The sequence below is a fragment of the Rattus norvegicus genome, chromosome 10 (genome assembly GCF_021556685.1).
Source record: "Rattus norvegicus strain SHRSP/BbbUtx chromosome 10, alternate assembly SHRSP_T2T, whole genome shotgun sequence".
Lineage (NCBI taxonomy): Eukaryota > Metazoa > Chordata > Mammalia > Rodentia > Muridae > Rattus > Rattus norvegicus.
This window is the reverse complement of record NC_141543.1, coordinates 77,846,154-77,865,848: the sequence shown is the minus strand read 5'-3', so window position 1 is coordinate 77,865,848 and position 19,695 is coordinate 77,846,154. Positions and strand designations below refer to the sequence as shown.

At 39.2% G+C, this 19,695-nt stretch overlaps 1 protein-coding gene across 14 annotated transcripts in view; it reads right to left on the bottom strand.

The window, feature by feature from the left end:
* Trim37 (tripartite motif-containing 37) overlaps positions 1 to 19,695 on the bottom strand; it is a 132,165-nt gene that overhangs the window by 111,899 nt on the left and 571 nt on the right. For 13 of the 14 annotated variants that reach the window (XR_015630813.1, XR_015630816.1, XR_015630815.1 and 10 more), the window contains exons 2-7: positions 17,106 to 17,207; positions 11,999 to 12,039; positions 9,462 to 9,578; positions 7,340 to 7,427; positions 4,985 to 5,107; positions 1,501 to 1,624 (exon numbers count right to left, since the gene is read on the bottom strand). Coding sequence is in view for 10 of the 14 variants with exons in the window: in NM_001108288.2 (NP_001101758.1) it covers positions 1,501 to 1,624; positions 4,985 to 5,107; positions 7,340 to 7,427; positions 9,462 to 9,578; positions 11,999 to 12,039; positions 17,106 to 17,207 (595 nt within the window). In the remaining 4 variants the exon portion in view is untranslated. The remainder of the gene's footprint in view (positions 1 to 1,500; positions 1,625 to 4,984; positions 5,108 to 7,339; positions 7,428 to 9,461; positions 9,579 to 11,998; positions 12,040 to 17,105; positions 17,208 to 19,695) is intronic. The other variant, XM_087573084.1, reaches the window with a different exon arrangement.

The following is a 19,695-nucleotide window of genomic DNA, read 5'->3' as shown; positions in this document are numbered from 1 at the left end:
AAAAACCTTCAAAAAAAAAAAAACCCCACAAAAGCAAAGAATTTCTGCACTGGAAAAGAATGCTGCTTCACTCAGGGAGTTGGCTCAATGGAAAAGCACCAGCTGCACAAGCCTGAGGCCGTGCCAGGGCAGCAGAGGTGCTGGGGAAGGAAGCAGGGACAAGCAGGTCCTGGGAGCTCAGGGATCAGGCAGAACAGCCAAAACAAAGTATCCCAGGCTCAGTGATAAATACTGTCTCAAAAGAAGAAGGTAGAGAAGCTGGACCGCGAGTTCAGTGGTTAAGCGCATATACTGTTCTTACAGAGGACTGGAGTTTGGTTCCCGGCACCCCTATCACAGCAGCTCACAACTACCAACTCCAGCTCTAGGAAGGAGTCTGATGTGCTCTTCTGGATTATTGGGGCACCCGCACTCACATGTACAAATATCTATATATAACTATATAATTAAAAATAAAATAACTAAATTCTTTTAAAATAAAAAAGTGTTAAAGACAACCAACTTTAACCTCTAAGCACTGCAAATACATTTTTACAGAAACATGCATTTATCACAAATACACACACACAATTCTTCAATTAAATTTTACAAATCTGTACTGCTGACATACTTGATTTTTAGTTAAAGAAGTTAGGCAAACTTATAAGCAAAAAGTAAGGCTACATATAAAAATACATTTGGTTACTATTCAAAATAATATTAAGAGTGAACAGTACTTTAATTAGTTTATGTACTTTGATTTTTCTTTAACCAGTCAGGTCTGGTGGTGGTTTTAGTTCTAGCACTCAGGAGACAAAGGCAAGTAGGTCTCTATCTGAGTTTGATTCCAGCCTGATCTATACAGTGAAATCCAGAAGAGTCAGGCCTACACAGTAAGACCCTGTTTCAAAAAAAAGAAAGAAAAAGAGAAAAACACCAAGGGATAAATTTTAAATTTCTTTTATTGTGGAAGGTGGGGATTCATGCTATAGCATGTACAGGGCAGTTAGAGGACAATTGTGGGAGTTCTCTTCACCATCACGTGGCCCCTGAAAAGTGACCTGAGATCAGGCTTAGGGGTAGGCACCTTTACTGACTGATCCTGTCTGACACCAACAGGAGTCTGTTGTTTGTTTGTTTGGTTTGGTTTGTGTAGCCTGGTTGTCTTGGAACTCACTCTAGACCAGGCTGGCCTCAAACTCACAGAAATCCACCTGCCTCTGCCTTCTGAGTGTTGGGATTAAAGGCATCAGTAGTGGGAACTTTTCTTAGCTGTAAAAGAAGAAAAAAACTAACAACGAGGTTCATAAACCATTTAGGATTTTCATACAATGGCTGTGAAAACGTTTTCTCTGATTATATTCCAACGTAAGTCAGACTTGTGGTCAGATTATACAACACAGAGTTGCCTAAAAGCTTAAGATTCTTACCTACTATCAATTCCTTAATTGATTCCTTAAAGGCTGAACCACAAACAGGGCCAGGACACCCTGGTCTCCAACAGAATACAAATACACTCACCCATGAGGGTTATGAGCTTGTTCTTCAGCTGTGTGTCCAGCCGTGCAATCATCATCTCCACCGCGTTCCTGATTTCCCGAACACGTTCGTCCTTCGCATTTCTCACCGCTTCTACATTTCTTTCCTAGGAGATAAACACGAAGGACGGATTCTAACTGGAGTCCTTTACAACAGAACAAGAACATAACAATGCAATCACTGGGATTACTCTTAAATTCAGTTAATTGCCTCTTTAAAATCCATAACCAATATTGTAATAATCTGCACTATACAGGTAACATGCCTTTTGAAAAATTCTGTAAATCTGGGTCAGTAAAGTGAAAGATGTTTGCCCAAAAGCCTGACAATCGGACCCCAATCCCTGTAATCTATGTAGAAGGAAAAGACCCAATTCCTTCAATTTGTCCTCTGACTTCCAAAGCGAAATGGCTCAGTAGGTAGAGGTGCCTACCACAAAGCCTGATGACCCAAGTTCAAGCTCAAAGACCCACACAGTATGAGAGAACTCCTTCCTGCAGGTTGTCCTCGGACCGTCACATGCATGTGCAAAAAAAAACACAAGGCAATAAAGTTCGCAAATAGTGTAATTAAGTTTCTTATAATTTAACAGACATAGCAAAAAAAAAGATCTACAATTACAAACCTGACTAGGTGTGCTGGCACATACCTATTATCTCAGTACATAAGAGTTGAGGCAGAAAGATTATGAGTTCAAAGCCAGCTTCAACTACAGAGTCTGAGACCATCTTGGGCTACATGAGACTCCAAGGTAACCTAATTTTGGTAAGAGGTAAGAAGTCCCAACCAGGGAGTTGGGGATTTAGCTCAGTGGTAGAGCACTTGCCTAACAAGCATAAGGCCCTGGGTTTGGTCCTCAGCTCCGGGGGGAAAAAAAAAGTGTTTCCTTAAAGAAGTCCCAACCACATTTTAGATAAGAAACTACTTTATAAAGATAAAAGGACCTAGAAGATAGTTTGATAAGAAAAGGTATTTCCCGAGGTTGGGGATTTAGCTCAGTGGTAGAGCACTTGCCTAGCAAGCGCAAGGCCCTGGGTTCGGTCCCCAGCTCCAAAAAAAACAAAAAAAGAAAAAAGAAAAAAAAGAAAAAAAAAAAAAAGAAAGAAAAGGTATTTCCCAAGCCTGATGACCCAAGTTTTTTCCCCATGATCTATAGAGTGGAGAGAGCTAATACTAGTAAATTGTCCTCTGATCTCCACAAGGGTGTATGATGCATGACTACATGCATGTACACACATTTTTAAAAAATTGGCTAGTATACATCCAAAAATGTCATAAAACAAAAGAAATTCTGTTTTGTTCGTGTTTTTCCAGAGTCTCATACGCTCCAGGCTAGCCTAGAATTTACCATGTAGCTGAAATCCCTGACTGAATCTTTTGCCTCTGCCTCTCCAATGCTGGGAATACAGCTATATGCCACCATGCCCAACAAAAAATGTTTCTGAATCCACTACCTTTCTCTAGTTGATTCAGATTGTTTTCAGAATTACATATAAAGAGATAGCTGTTTTTCCAAGATTGCAAAATAAGCACTAGATTTCAAATCAGTGTACCAAAGAAAATAAAATGCAGTTTTGTCTATGCATACTATTATTATATATAAATTGAACTCTCAACCTAGAGCAGCCTCCTAATGCTGCCAAGAGAAATTAATAATGGTCAGACAAGGCCAGATAAAATCAATTCAGCGAGCATGCTTTTCAAAAGGACTTTGTAGCATGCATGCAATTCAGTAATGCTATTTAATATGGACAAAATGTTACAAATGATGATTTTTGTTCTTGAGTTCCAAAGGGTCAAAAAGAGAACACTTGCTGATAGGTTATTAATGGGACCAAAAAAAAAAAAAAAAAAAAAAAAAAAACCAACAAAACTTATTCTGGCAACTTTAGACAGAATATATTCCAAAAGTCTATTTAGTACTTCTTTAAAATTTACATTTTTCCAAAGAAAAAATTATAAATAACAACTTATTAAAACTGACCCAGATAACAATTTCCAATTTTTATTTATCTATGAATTTCTGTCTATGTGGGTACACGCCTCATGTATGAGTGCCTGTGTGGCCAGAAGAGCGTGTCAAGATCTCCTGGCGCTGGAGTTACAGGCCGTTACGAACTGAACTCCAGCCCCTTCAAAGAGCAGTAAGCACTCGTAACTGCCAAGCCCTCCTTCCTTACATACTGCACCTTCATAGTATTAACTGATTACTCTTTCCACTCTGTGGAGACTAATTTACACATACAGTTCATTCAGGAGTCAGAGAGTTGGCAAAGCAGTTAAGAGCATTTACTACTCTTGGAAAGGACCAAGACTTGGTTTCTAGTACCCACAATCACCTGTAACTCTGGTTCCAGGAAATCTAAAGCCTACTTCTGAACTCCAAGGACACCAGGCATGTACATAGTGCACATACATACATGAAAGGAAAATATTCATACACATAAGACAAAAATAGAACCAAGTGTGGTGGCACACACCTTTAGTTCCAGCACTCAGAAGACAGAGGCAGGTGAATCTCTGTGAATTTGAGGCCAGCCTGGTCTGTAGTGAATTCCAGGACAGCCAAGGCTATAGAGAGAAACACTGTCTCAATAATAACGAAAAGAAAGAAAGAAAAAAAACCTAAAAGAAAAATGTGTTTTTAAATAGTTCACTCTCTGGGAACAGAAAAGGAATGATTGCAAAAGCCACTGGGATGGGCAGATGGCTCAGCTAGGAAAGTACTCACTGGATGAACACGGGGGCCTAAAGTTGATCCCCAGCATCCATATAAAAATCAATGCTGTGGAGACAGACACGGGATCTCTAGGGCTTCCTGGGCCACCAGCCTAGCCTAAATGTTGACCTCCAATTACCCGTGAGAGACCCTGTCTCAAAATACCAGGTGCATGGCTCCTGAGGAATGACACCTGTGGCTGACTTTGGGCCTTTGCATAGATGTCAATTAACTCTATAACAAAAGTAGACTTTTCGAATACACTACTGACAATTCTCAGGCTAGGGAAATTGCTCAGTGTCTTACGGCAGATGCTGTGCAATCCTGGCAACCTGAGTTTACTCCCCAGAACCCACAAAGTTGTCCTCTGACCTCCATATATGCCCCATAGCATAAGTACACATACACGCGCACGCACACACGCGCACGCGCACGCGCACGCACACACGCGCACGCGCGCGCGCACACACACACACACACACACACACACACACACACACACACACTATTAAGAAAGAATACATTTTTTTTTTTCCTTGAAAGAAAAAAAGGCAATTCTCTAGCTTCAAGTGATCTCTATATGCCAGAGCTCTGGATGTAAATTTCTCTATTTTTTGAAGTTAAGACTTGAGGTTTATCATCCCATCAAATCTTTAAACATCAATCTTGATTTCAACATCTAATTTCTCTAAGAATATATATCACAGAATCAAAAAGATAATAAATCTTACGTAAAAGTAATCTTACCACTTCTTGAACTAAGCTGATCAGTTCCATGAGACGTCGACGAAGTTTGGCTACCTCTTCGTTCACTTTAGTGACATGCTGTTCATAGATTTCTGCCAAAGGTTTAAACGTGTGTCCACCATGCTACAGAAACCAACATAAGCACTATGAGGCCGTTTCATACATTCCAACTACACTTGCATTCCTCTTTAACACTCTACAGACAATGATAAATGTAAATATTTTCAAATGAATTTCATCTCTTTTGTATCACTTTTATCTTCTTAAAACAGGCCAGTGTTTGCAAAATTACCCTGGCAATGCAGCAATGCCTTAAGAATCTAAATATTAGACATTAAGAAACTAATGGAGCCAGGCATGGGAAAACATGCTTTTAATCCAGCACTCGGGAGGCAGACACAGGTGGACCTCTGAGTTCAAGGCCGGTCTGGTCTACATAGAGTTCTAGGATGATAGGGCTACACAGAGAAACCCTGCTGGGGTGGGAGTATTGGTTGGGGGTGTCTTGTTTAGCAAAAGCACCCCACTTTGCTCTCTGAGGAAAAAAAATGTGTTTTTTTTTTGTTGTTGTTTTAAATTTATTTTATATGTATGAAGTTTTGCATGAATGTATGTGTGATACCACATGTATGCCTGGTGCTCCACAGAAGTCAGATGTTGGATACCCTTGACTAGAGATATAGACTTATAGTTAGTTATATAAATGGAGTTATGGATGGTTATATAAGGCCAGATCGAACCCAGGCCCTCTGAAAGAGCAATAAGTGCTCTAAACTGCTGAGCCAACTCGTTGGCCACATGATATGGATAAATGGTGACTTAGGATGAAAAAATCACCATCTCTTGAGTCTCTTAAGAAACTTGCTTAGGATTCAAAATGTGGTCATTTATTTTTCCAGTCAGCACATTACAATTTGAACTCAGACAAAGTTGTTTGAACTGAACTCTACTCAGCCAGCTCAGCCTCCCATACTTTTTGTAAAAAAACACTGCCCAATAGCCACCAAATGATCAAGTCTCCTAGTTAACATGAGACTCAGGCAATTGCTAATGTGGGCACACTTTCATTTTCCCCATTAAGAACTGATTGTTTTAGTCTAGGGTTAGAGCCCACTGATAGAACACTTTTTATAGCAGACAGGAGGCCCTTAATTTCATCTCTAGCACTGCCAAAACAAAAAACCCTTACTGTGTTTAATCTCAACCTACTTATATTGTTGTACTTAATATAAATGATCGGGGGTTGGGGATTTAGCTCAGTGGTATAGCACTTGCCTAGGAAGCGCAAGGCCCTGGGTTCGGTCCCCAGCTCCAAAAAAAAGAACAAAAAAAAAAAAAATATATATATATATATATATATATATATATATAAATGATCTAGCTGAATATTAAATAATAGAACACAGCTATTAAGAAAAAAGCTGCTTCTAGGAAAGTTACTATGAATGCTTCAAACTTGATAAAGGTAAACTGGCTTTAAAGTCTGGTTTTTAGTTTTGTTTTGCTTTTAGATTTATTTATTCTATTTAAGTACACTGTTGCTGCCTTCAGACACACCAGAAGAGGGCTTCTGATCCCATTACAAATGGTTGTGAGCCACCATGTAGTTATTGGGAATTGAACTCAGGACCTCTGGAAGAGCAGGTAGTGCTCTTAACCACTGAGCCATCTCTCCAGTCCCAAAAGTCTGCTTTTAGCCAGACAGACTACATATCTATAATCCCAGCACTAGGAAAGCTGAGGAAGCCTGGCCTACACAGTAAGACCCCATCTCAAAAAACCCAAAATCTCTTAAGCCAAGCATGGGAGTGCATGCTTTTAGTTCCAACTCTGAATGGAGGATGAAGTGGGAGTAGGCAGCAGCCCTGGGATGGTGAGAGCCTCTGAACAAGATTGGAAAGAGAAACTAAGAACTGAGAATATTAGATTATATAGATATTTACACTCAACATTACTTCAGAAGCATCTAAAGTATAAAGATAACTGACCAATAATCAAAGCAGACACTGATCTTGGGCTGGAATGTAACTTAACTGGTATGACAGTGCCCTATCAGAAGGCAGAAGATCCTGGGTTTGACAATCACTAGCACCAAAAAAAAAAAAAAAAAAAAAGGTGGGGGGGAGAATATATTTACAGATATTAAGCAATGAAAGCAGTGCCCATCCGGCATCAACACTCCAGCCCCAAGAGGCTCTTCTGAACTATCGGAAGGTACAACACCTTAATAAGGCATGCATAATACAGATACATTTTGATTCTCCGGAGTAAAATGAGACTTTATTCCATCTAAATCAACTAATTATATCAATGCCTTCTGGTATCTAAACCAAAAAGAACATTTGTTCCACTCACCATTCCTCCCCAAAGTGCACACTGATGGCAGATACACTTCTTACAAGTCCAGCAAAACACACTAAGTTTTTCATGGTGATTTTCACATCTATTTATTATGAAAAAGAAAAGAGTTATTTTTAACAAATTTCCAATCTAAAGCAAACAGATCACTCATTTTGAAATGGTTATAGCATCATAAAGAAAAATGTTTTCAGTGACTTCTAAGAATTAGGCTAAATAATAACACACAGACAAAACTTTCCTTTCATCACTAAATATGATAAATGCTATCTCATTACTACTTAAGAAAAAATGTCATGTTAATCTCTTACACAAGCAAATGCATATGTACAAATAATTTCCCTATAACTGGCCAATAATAACAATCAAGACATCTATCTCAACTGCACAGTATCAATACAATGCAATTTAAAACTTTCTTAGTACAAATGTCCACATGTAAAACAGTGAAGTTCAATTCTTCTACAGATTTGACTGTACTCTCTCTAAAATTTTTACACTAGAGCCTTAACCTCCAAAGTGACACTGAAAGATGTCAGTCATTTACAAGTCGAGGACAGAGGTTTCACCAGAAACTAACCCTTCATCAAGTACCTTGATCTTGGATTTCCTGCCTCTAAAACTATAGAAAAACAAAGTTTTAACACTATTTAAACCATCCAGGTACCTACCACACTATTACAGACCCTTACTTTACATGATATATAAAATAACCCAAAAGTGGGATACGATAGCATATATCTGTAATAAATTTGGGAAGCTGAGGCTCAAAATTTTGAATTAAAAAAAGAAAAAGGGGTTGGGGATTTAGCTCAGTGGTAGAGTACTTGCCTAGCAAGCGCAAGGTCCTGGGTTCAGTCCCCAGCTCCGAAAAAAAAAAAAAAAAAAAAGAAGAAAAAAAGGGGAAACTATGGGACATTTATTCTTTTTATGAGAGGTGCTAATAAAAAATTTAAAAGCCCAACAAAAAAGGACCTTTCCAAATAGTGATAGTTCATCATCCCACAGTGGAAATAATTCAAGTGGTCACTAATGAAATGTGTTATAATATTTAATTTATTCTTTTTGGTATGACCACCACAATGCCAAAAAGTAACAGCCTTAAGAATCCAGTTTAGCCAGAACAGTAGTACAAGTAACACTCAGTTTCATTCAATTATGAACCAGCAAGCCAGGGATCAACAAAGCAGTGGCACGGATCTGTAATCTCTACACTCAGGAGACTGAGGCAGAAGGATGGCTAAACTACAAAGTAACTTCAAGGTCAATCTGAGATACACAGCAAAAGCCTGTATCAAGAAAACCAAACAAACCAATAAAATTTAGCTCCTCCCATTTCAGTGGTCCTGTTTCCTTTTCCTTTTTAAAAAAGATTATTTTTTATTGCTTTAAATGTTGTATACATGTGTCTGCCTGTGGGTATGCCCATGGAGGTGGAGGCCAGGGGAGTCCAATCCCCTGGAGCTGGAGTTACAGCAGGTTATGAGCCACATGACATAGGTGATAGGAATCCAATTTGCATCTGCTGCAAGGGCAGAATGCACTCTTAACCACTAAGCCAGTTCTTTAGCCCCAAGGTCCCATTTCTATAGAACAATAAATGAAAACTTTAAATAAAGTCTAAACTTTATTTCTAATGACCCCTGAGGTTTCAACTTATTGTTTTAACATACTATGTGCAAAAATCAGTTATGACTTTACTTTTAAACATTCGACACCCCTGGAATTTCTCCTAACTTTCCACTTTTGATCTACTCCTAATAACCCTCTATGACCAACATCTGTAAACATGCAATATAAAGCTACTCATTCTTTTCTATATAAAATTTGCTTAAGCTGTAATTTCTAAGAAGACCAAAACATTGTATTACTGCTGTGTTCCTGTTCATCAGTTAAATAGAAATAATCACACACAAACTAATTATTTAAATATATGTAGGGGTTGGGGACTTAGCTCAATGGTAGAGCACTTGCCTAGCAAGCCAAGGCCCTGGGTTTGGTCCTCAGCTCCGGAAAAAAACAAACAAAAACCAATAAATATATGTATAGATACATAAAGTATCTTTAAAAGAGCACATGGCATATTCTATTAATACTGAACAAAAACCCAAGCACATACTTGTCTTTCTCATTTTCTTCATGTTTGGTGAGACTACACAGCTGGAGAGTATCCAGCTGCTGTGTCACCTCTTCCGCCCAGCGACAATTTACAAGTTCCCGTAGCTGGAGTGGAGCACTGAAAAAAGAAGCAATCCGTACATGTATATATTCTAGTTCAGACATCCAAGATTTTTCTAAAATAAATATTCCTAAAAATAGAGCACAATATTATTATAAAACAACAGTAAAAGCCAAATATGAGAAAGCATATCTGTAATCTTATCACTAAGGTTACAGAAGCATTCAAGGACAGTTCTGGTGAAATAATGAATTACAGGCCAGCACGGTCTACACAGTAAGGTTCTATCAAAAAAGTAAAAAGGCAATAGAACTTATTTTTATCATTCATACATCACAGACATGAAAAATGTACCAACTAAAGAGCAGCAATAATTCAAGTTATAAACTTTTAATTTCTTAGCCTAAATTTGACTAAATGATACCATGGGCTTGAAGCACAGTTCAGTAGCAGCATATAAGTGGCATTAGTATGAGTTAATTCCTAGGTTCAACCCATAGTCCACCAAAACAACAAATCAATTACAATCCCTAGCCAAATGCAGATATCTCATTTTCAAAACAAAAAACAAACAAAAAAGCAACACACCCCTATAACCAAGCACTCAGAGATCTGAAGTCAGAAGATGAGACCACCTGGGTTACATAGCAAGACTCTGTCTCAATAAACAAAAAACTAAATATCACTAGTCACTGAAGTGCTCCATAGGCCACAGTATACTGGATGTAGAAGAGGACCATCACAACCAAATTCTCGTTTACACTGCTGCTCTTCTCATAAAGTAATGTGAAAAAACAGCAAAAGATAGCACTATGGCCTAAAATAACCAGAAATAAACAAGCTAAAATCTGTCACTATGACTATGAGTGTAAAATGTAACTTTTATTCTCCTGTTGCAATTATTATCTCAGAAGCTTACTGCCTCAGTTAGCTAACCTAGGCCTAGTCCTGGAAGCTTCTAGCTTCCCTATCTCATCTAGGCCTAGAATGATTTCAGTCTGAGGCAACTGCTGAATAAGCTCACCCTTCCTAGTTCTTTCTGAGTTCTGGCAGGCTTGTTCACCTTAGCTGTTCTTCAATCTGGCTTCTCTCTCTTGGCATCTCCTGAATTGCTCTGCTTGGCCTCACACTAACTTTGACAATATGTTCTAATCTTCTCGCTCCTTCTCATTCTCTGCCTCGTTCTGTCGTTACCTGTGTCTCTTCAACCTGTCTCTGTAAAACTCTCCTAATAAAACTGTCTCCTCTCATAGCAGACCCATGGCTCCAGCTGCATATGTAGCAGAGAATGGCCTTGTTTTGCACCAATAGGAGAAGCTCTTGGTCCTACCAAGGCTGGTCCCCGCAGTGTAGGGGAATGTCAGGGTAGGGAGGCGGGAAGGGGGGATGGTTAGGGGACCCTCATAGAAGAGGGGGAGGATGGGATAGGGGTCTCATGGATGGGAAGCCAGGAAAGGGAATAACATTTGAGATGTAAATAAAAAAAAAATCCAAGAAAGAAAAAAGAAAATAACTGCCTTCTCTCCTTTTCTTTCTGCTCTGGTAAGTAGCTTCCCTTTCCTCTCTTCTCATGAGAGTCAGGCATATCCTATTCTGTCAAATCTTTCTCTGACTCAAGCCACACTACAACTCAAAACAGGTTTTTTTCAGTAAATAACAATCTCGGGGTTCACAATGTGATCAAATCTACTGCAACACATTAAGTCCGGGGATATTTATAAAGGTTATCAAACATTTGTTTAAAAGTCTTGCATACATACACCATCTGTGAATATATCAACTGATTTTAGGAAGGGGAAAAAGCAAATTATAAAGCCAGGGATGGAGCACATGTCTATAAATCCTACCACTTAGAAAGTATAGGTGGGCTGGGGGTGTGATGTCAGGAGTCTGTCCTTACAGGTGGAGAACAGCCTGGGCAACATAATAATAATAAACAACAAACAAGAGAATCATAAACAGTAAGTTCTATATATGTGTGGTTTTAAAAAAACTGATGTAAGAACACCCCTTGTGTACAAGAATAGCATGCCTATTCATTCCTTCTGAAAGTGATTTTTTTTCCCAGTTGAGACAAGGTTTCATATTACAGCTCAGTGTGGCCTCACACAGCAAACCTCCTGCCTCAGGCTCCTGAGTTCTGAGATTACAAGTGTGAGCTACCAAGCCCAGTTACATTTTTGTTTCAATTAAAAAGTTAAGAAGTTACATAATAATCATGTGAGAAAAACAAGGGCACAACACAATCACACACAATACATCCAACCTAAAATTTAGTCAGGTTACAGGATCTGCATTTCTTTTTCTAGAGCTAATGATCATTCCCTATTCAACTTTATCCTAAAGGAAAAGAAATGTAGGAACTGCAGGGTGAAAGATAAAGGGGGAACTTGTTTTATACATCCTGGGGCATCCTCTGACACTAGGCTTTTACTTCTGTCACCATGTTCCATATATACAAACAGCAAAACACTTACCGACAATGAGGACACTGAGCTCTCTGCTCTGTCAGCCAGCGCTAAGGAAGCAAAATAATTAAATTTTGATTATAAAAATACCATTACTTTATATATCTAATCATTATAAACTGCATTTAATGAGTTTCAACTCTCTAGTGTCTAGATTTGTTTTAGAGATACAGAAATAACAGACAGTCTACTATCTATCTCATCATCATCATGACAGGAACAAGCTTTCAAAGGAACAGGACTCTCCCCAAAATAGTTAAGAGGCTACTCTCCCATAGGAAAGGAAGTGATTCTAGGGCTAGCTGGGTCTCACGAGATGTAATGTTGTTAATTAGAAATAATATTGTTACTCTATCCTCAAAAATAATGATTAATTTTAATTTTTTTGTAAATAATTACGAACTACTGAGTTTAAAGTACTACTAAATTTACAGACTAAGTAAGCAAAACCAGCCCAGGAGACATGAGACTGGCAAATGACTGACATTGTGTGGGTTTTAGTAGGTGGAGGGATTAGTACAGCTCAGAGCATGCCCAGATCAACAAATTTTTTCATTTTTTACAAGTTTTTAAAATAACTTACAACAGCTTTTTAATAAATTACAGTGTTTCTGTGTTGTTTACTGAGGAATGTACTAACAAGAAGTGGAGTAGACCCCCCCCCATCAGATATTAAGTAACAGGGCATATAACCTCCCAGACGACTACTTACTGCAACAGACCTGTGATCAATCTCCTACCCTGCCCAACACTGGACTTCAAGGCACACACCTGCCATCCTAGCACTTGGGATACAGAAACAAGGCAAATCAGAGGTTCAAAGTCAGCTTGGCTATAGAACTGAGCCAGAAACCAGGCTGAGTTACATGAGACCCCAGCAAAGAAAAGGCTAAAGGCCTAGTTACTACGCAAAGAAAGCAAAGATGGAAAGGAGGAAGGCACAAATAGAAAAGAATCCTCTGTCCTCAAAACTCTTGTACAAGATTTCTTGGGTCCAGATACTGAACAACTGGTGTTTGGAAGGAAGGGCCGAGTAAGGGAGCACTCCTCTGCCCCAGGCTCGGTGCCCAGGCCTGTCCCTGTGGGAATCCCACTTTGTCCTCACAGCAGTCTGTGGTGTGAGGCAGGATCAAGTTTCCTCCTCTGAACAGACCACTCTTCCACTAAAGACAAAGCTTTCCATATCTCCCTTCAGGAATGAGTCCAAGCTATTCCTCTTCAGTCACATCTCCTATGATCCCACGAAACTAAGCTTTTAAATGTTTCCTTCTCTAGTTACCACATTCATCAACACTTTTCCTCATCTAGAAAAATCTCATTCATCATTTAGATTTTAGTGTATATGACTTTCTTCCAAAAGCTTTTCATGAACTCCATCGACCTTTCTTTTGCTTTTTCTGAGCCAGGATTTTGCTGTCGCCCAGGTTAGTCTTAAATTCATTATATAGCTCGGACTAACCTCAAACACTGCTAGTTCCTGCCTCAGCCTTTTGTGGGCAAGGAGTTATACACCACGCTTAGCTACAATGAGCTGCTGATGAGCTGCCCTGCAGCAAGCCATACTTGTCCCCTTCACTGTGTTTCTAACACTTCATAACTTATCTACTGATATCCTCTATCCTCGTTAGTAAGTGACGACACCATTGTTTTAAAAAACTTACTTTTTATTCGGTGCATCTATGTGCACAAGAGGGTTGTGTCTCTTTTTCACCATTTGGCTCCAGGGATCAAACTAAGGTCATCAAGCTTGGAATTTACCCTCAGAGTCATCTTGTCAGCCCTGGCTTTTCTTTTTTTTTATAATAATGTGCAGCTTGCTCACAGAGAGGAAGCAGTGATACTGAATTGATGGATAAGTAATACTAAAATATCTTTAGACCAATTCTTACAGTCCATACAGAAACTGATTTCTCTCCTTTACAAAATGGAATAAATGCAAGCCTTACAAAACATCTACACTCATAAACACCTGACATAGAACAGTGGTAATAAAATTATTTTATCTTGTATTGAACTGGATTATAGCAGCAAAAATAAAAGATACCCAAGGTCAACAAAGAGAAAGGTGAGAACCAACTTCCAAAAGTTAACCTCTGACCTCCACATACCTTCGAGCACACACATACAAATTACTTTTTTTCTAAAAAGTCAAGATAATCCAAGTGTTAAACACCACCTGCCTATATCCTAGAACTTGGAAGAGAGGTAAAGGCAAGAAGGCATTGTGTGTGAGGCCAGCCCAGTTTTGGGAAATGAGGAGAACACCACAGCATTATCAAATCCAAGATAATCTAAACAACAATCTAAACATAACAGTACTATCCCTCGACTTCACCCTTCAACTTTATAAGGCTTCTGAAAAAGAAAAATGACACTTAAGGGCATAAGTAATATGGTAAGAGGACAGGAAGTGAACTACAGGTAAGTAAAGACTTAAGACAAGGAAATAGGAAATGAATCGTCTATGAATGAAGGAATCTATTTCTCACAAATAGTAATGGAAAGCAGTAGATGGATATAAAGAACACAGAGTAACTGGCAAGACATAAACATCACTGGTAGTCAAGATTACCAGTCTGAATGGTAAAACAAAATAAAAGACATCATCATCAAGTTGAGAATATAACATAAATAATTAATTTATCTTGACCAAAGCTCAAAATTCTGGAGGGACAATGAAGTAAGTCAGCTAAAAGCCCATGCTGTGCTAAAAATCATGGCTCAGTGGTAAAGAACTTGCCATTTCCCATTTAAACCCAGGCCCTGGGATTAAACACCAACACCACACCAAAAGTCAATAAAGACCAACTCTAGAGAAAGAGGTCCAGGACCCATATATAGATGACAGCTAGAGCTGCCAAAGTAAATCTAATTCCTCAGAGTAAACAAACACATTCAGAAAGAAAAGAAAGGAAAAGACTACAAAAAAGAAAGGACACCCTAGGTACAGCACAATAAGCCAGAGGTCACCCATACTTTCCAAACTTTCAAGCATTCTCAAGCCCTTTATCAAAGAAACCTAGTCTATACAGGCTCCACCAAATACTACATCAATGGAGACCAATTAATCTCTGTAGCTGCAGTTTCACAATTAAAAAATACCAGGTACACTGAGTAATAAATTACTAGACTAAGACTTCACAAGTGGATAATAGTTCCTAATTTCTCAATTATCTTTTAGCTCATTTCACTCTTTTCCCAACTACCCAAGAGGCACATTGTTTTATGTGAAACCTGTAGCTAAAGGAAACAAAGCTAAGAAACATTAAGTTTCTCCTTTTATCCCTGTGAGAACAAGTTTTATATGTAACCTAGATCTGCATATCACAGTAGCAACAAATTCAGGCTCTAAAACAGATTTACTACGTTCAACTCCAGCTCCAATATTTGCTAGTCCTGTGACTAGAAGAAAATCATTTAAGTAAGTGTAAATAGAAATAATTTTTTTTCCTTTACTTTTTCAAGACAGGGCTTTTGTGTATAGCCCCAGCTGGCCTGAAACTAGCTTTGTAGAACAGACTGGCCTTGAACTCACAGAGATGGCCTACCTCTGCTTCCTGAGTGCTGGGATTAAAGGTGTACAGCATCACCATCTGGTTAGAAACTACTCTTGACAAAGGGACATTTTTCTCTTTCCTTATGTGCTTGTGAAAGTCAGGACCACCTGAACTAGCAGGCTCTCTCCTTCTACTGTGGGCCTGCACCCAGATCACCAGGTTTAGAAACAAGCACCTTTACCTGCTAAGCCATCTTGTAGGCCCACTCTGTCTTTTTATAGAAAAAATAAGGAAATGGGGGAAAAAAAAAACTTTTTTCAGAGACAGATTTTCTCTTTGTAGACCTGGCTGTCCTGGAGCTCACTCTGTAGACTAGGCTGGCCTCGAATTCAATGATCTGCCTGTCTCTGCCTCCCAAGTGCTGGGGCTAAAGGTATGCGCCACCACCGCCTGGTAGGAAATAAAAATTTTGAGGTGAAGAGTATATTAGATAGTTTTAATTTTCTCAGTTATGGAAATTACCTGAGCCATGTCAGCAGGGCACTTTCAACCATGCATTAGCATATGTACTATGGGATGTGTACATAGAACAAAAATTAATGTTCTGTTTTATACCTTGGGCTTTCGAGGAATTTTATTGAAGAATGTTCCCCTACCTTCAACTCACAGAGCCAATCAATCATATCCATACTACACCTTCTCATTATCATGAATTTTATTCATTTCCTTTGAAATCATTATCAGCCTTTTTTTTGTTTACACATAAAATGGTAAATATTACTACCATCAATGTAATCACTAATGTTGATTTCCTTAATCAGATTTAAACACCTTCAAGGAGGTGGTCTATCATTTATTTTAGTATCTCTAAATCCTAAACACAATGCAGATTTGTAAAATAGTAATGAGTTTGAGTTAAGAGTGCTGGCACACACCTTTAAACCTAGCATTTGAGAGGCAAAGCAGACAGATCTCTGTGAGTTCGAGGCCATCTTGGTCTACAGATTAAGTTCTAGGACAGCCAGGACTACCCAGAAAAACCCTGTCTTAAAACACACACCCCCACACACAAATAAATTTGGTTCTGTTGGGATAGAGGAATGGTTCACTGGCTGAGAACGCTGTCTACCCTTCCAAAGGACCCAGGTTCAACCCCCAGCACACAACCATTTATAATTCCACTGCCTGGGGATCTGACACCCTCTTCTAGATTCAAAGAGACATTCCACACATGGTACACAAAAATATATCGATGCAAAACACACACTGCACATGCACACACGTGCACACAAACACACACATACTTCACATTTAAAAAATGGTGCTTTATTGACAAACCTTTACTAAAGAAACATTTTAAAGGGTCACAAAATACTTTGGGGGATGGGGAAGCTAGTTAATACTTACAGTGCAGCAGCTATAAACCAAATATACAAGGTATGGTGGGTCCCTCTTTATAGTCTCAGCATTCAGGAAGCAGAGGCAGGTGGATCCCTCTCAGTTTGAGGTCAGCCTGATCTGCATAGCCAGAGCTACACTGTATGACATGACTCAAAAAAAAAAAAAAAAAAGTTAATAATAACAAAAACTCAATACACATAAAAAGAAATACAACTTACCCTAATACAGCTGAAACAACAGAGCTTGGAGCAGTGAGGACACAGTCGGGCATCCCGCAATTTCTCCATACAAATGAAGCATCGGAAAACCTCAGCAATGCTCTAAAACCAAAAGATAGGAGGTTCTCAGATTACACTGATATAAAAAGACTTCACTCCAGGCAGGCATGACGGTGCACAACTTAATTCCAGCATTCAGGAGGCAATGGCAGGCGATCTCCATCAGTCCGAGACTATGTAAGAGTCCCAGGCAAGCCAGAGCTACTCAGTGAGAACCTGTCTCAAGAAAAAGGGAAAAAGGAAAGGGGGAAGAAAACAATTCACCTAACATTTACACTTACCTGACCTGGTAATGCCTCAGTTTTAACTACACTCCCTATCAGAACTTGATTAGTCAGAACATCTGGAAAACATGCATGTCTTTTAATAAGCTTGATGATGAATCCAAGAAAAACATATGAACTAATAAAGTGCCTGAGTCAGTGAAGTATTTTGTTTGCCTTGAAAGTAAAAGAATCTAAGAACCCCAGAATCCAAGTACAATCCAGGACGGTGATGTGTGCCATCCCAGCTATGACAAGACAGGGGGCACACACAGCCCTGGAAGCTCACTGCCAACTAGCCTGGCTAATTAGTAAGGTTCCATGCCATTGAGACTCTGTCTCAAACAAAAGATGGAATGCAATCACCAATGAGTCTCCTCTGACCACACACACACACACACACACACACACACACACACACACACACGCCTACACCCTGATACACATTAAAAAACAAAAAAGGAAACCATGAAATACAAACAGAAACTTTATGTAGAAATATTCTTACTGGGGAGTACTTATAATAAAAGTAAGAATGTGACTACAGCCCTTACAGACAAATACTAAGTAAACTATGCCAATACACGTATAGCATAGAGAAATACTTTATGGTACAGAAAACTGTGTGTGTGTGTGAGTCAGTGAAGAAAGACTGCAAGACTAAATACACGACAACTTCTTACTTCTACAATTCCCACAATGGAGATGAACTGGTTTTGTAATTAAGGGAGAGAATTTGTTTTTAAGAGATAGTTTCACTATGTAGCTCTGGCTGGCCTGAAACAACCTATGGTCACCATTTTGGCCTAGAAATCAGAGATCTGCCTGCTTCTGCTAAGATATACTGAACCTGGCAAGGTGGCTCAGTGTCTTAGTCCGGGTTTCTATCCCTGCACAAACATCATGACCAAGAAGCAGGTTGGGGAGGAAAGGGTTTATTCAGCTTACACTTCCACATTGCTGTTCATCACCAAAGGAAGTCAGGACTGGAACTCACCCAGGTCAGGAAGCAGGAGCTGATGCAGACGCCATGGAGGGATGTTACTTACTGGCTTGCTTCCACTGCCTTGCTAAGCTTGCTTTCTTATAGAACACAAGACCACCAGCCCAGGGAACGGCACCACCCACAGTGGACTGGGTCCTCCCACCTTGACCACTAGTTGAGAAAATGCCTTACAGCTGGGTCTTATGAAGGCATTTCCTCAACTGAGGCTCCTTTTCTGTGATAACTCCAGTTTGTGTCAAGGTGACAAACAAAACCAGCCAGTACACTCACTCCTGCCACCAAACCTAAAGATCTGACTTCCATCCCAGGAACCCCATAGTAGTAGGAAAATCAACTCCAAGTTGTCCTGACCTCCACATAGGTACATCAATTCATGCATACACTAAATATTTGTAAAGATATTTAGATTAGTGACAAGCTAATTCAGAATCCAAATTTCTTTTTTTTTTTTTTATTTTCTTTTTTCCGGAGCTGGGGACCGAACCCAGGGCCTTGCGCTTGCTAGGCAAGCGCTCTACCACTGAGCTAAATCCCCAACCCCCAGAATCCAAATTTCTGTCCTGACATAATCAACTGATTGTGTGAGCCTGAGAGTCTGCATCCACTATAAAGTGAGCGTCCCTTCTGACATCAAGTGAAGAATTAAAAAAAAAAAATGTAAACAGGGAAGTTTACCAACATTTATTTTTACTCCATTCCAGGAAAGTAAGAACCTCCTAAAATCAAGAAAAGTTTACAAAACCTTCATACAACTTTCACAATAGCAATAAAGTAAAAAATTGCTCATGATTCTAATCATGATTGCAACGCCAGGACCTGAGAGATCCGGACTCTAACTGGCTCAGGAAAGACAATAAAACCATTGGGGTGAATTAGATTAATCTCAAGCTCAGTGCTCAGTAAGTTAACCCTTACTTTTAAAAAGCAAAATCATGTAGTATTTTAGAGCCTGAACGGTTCACATTTTAATTATTACTACATCGCATAATTGTATGCTCCCACCCCAAAGCAATCGTTTTGATGCTTCTAGCCTTTATGGAAATGCCCTAACCATGAAGTCATCTTACAAGAATCAATGCTGAAAACTAGTCGTTAAGACAGTGGAGTGTGAGAAAGGTGTATGTGTCCTACAAAATGAACCGCTGAGGGTGAAAAATGTTTAATCATGCAGAGCAAGCGGTGGCGAGAAAGCAGGGCAAGTCGTTCGGATGAATTTGCAATTTTGCTCTGGAAAGGCTCAGCCTGCAAACACGGACGAGAG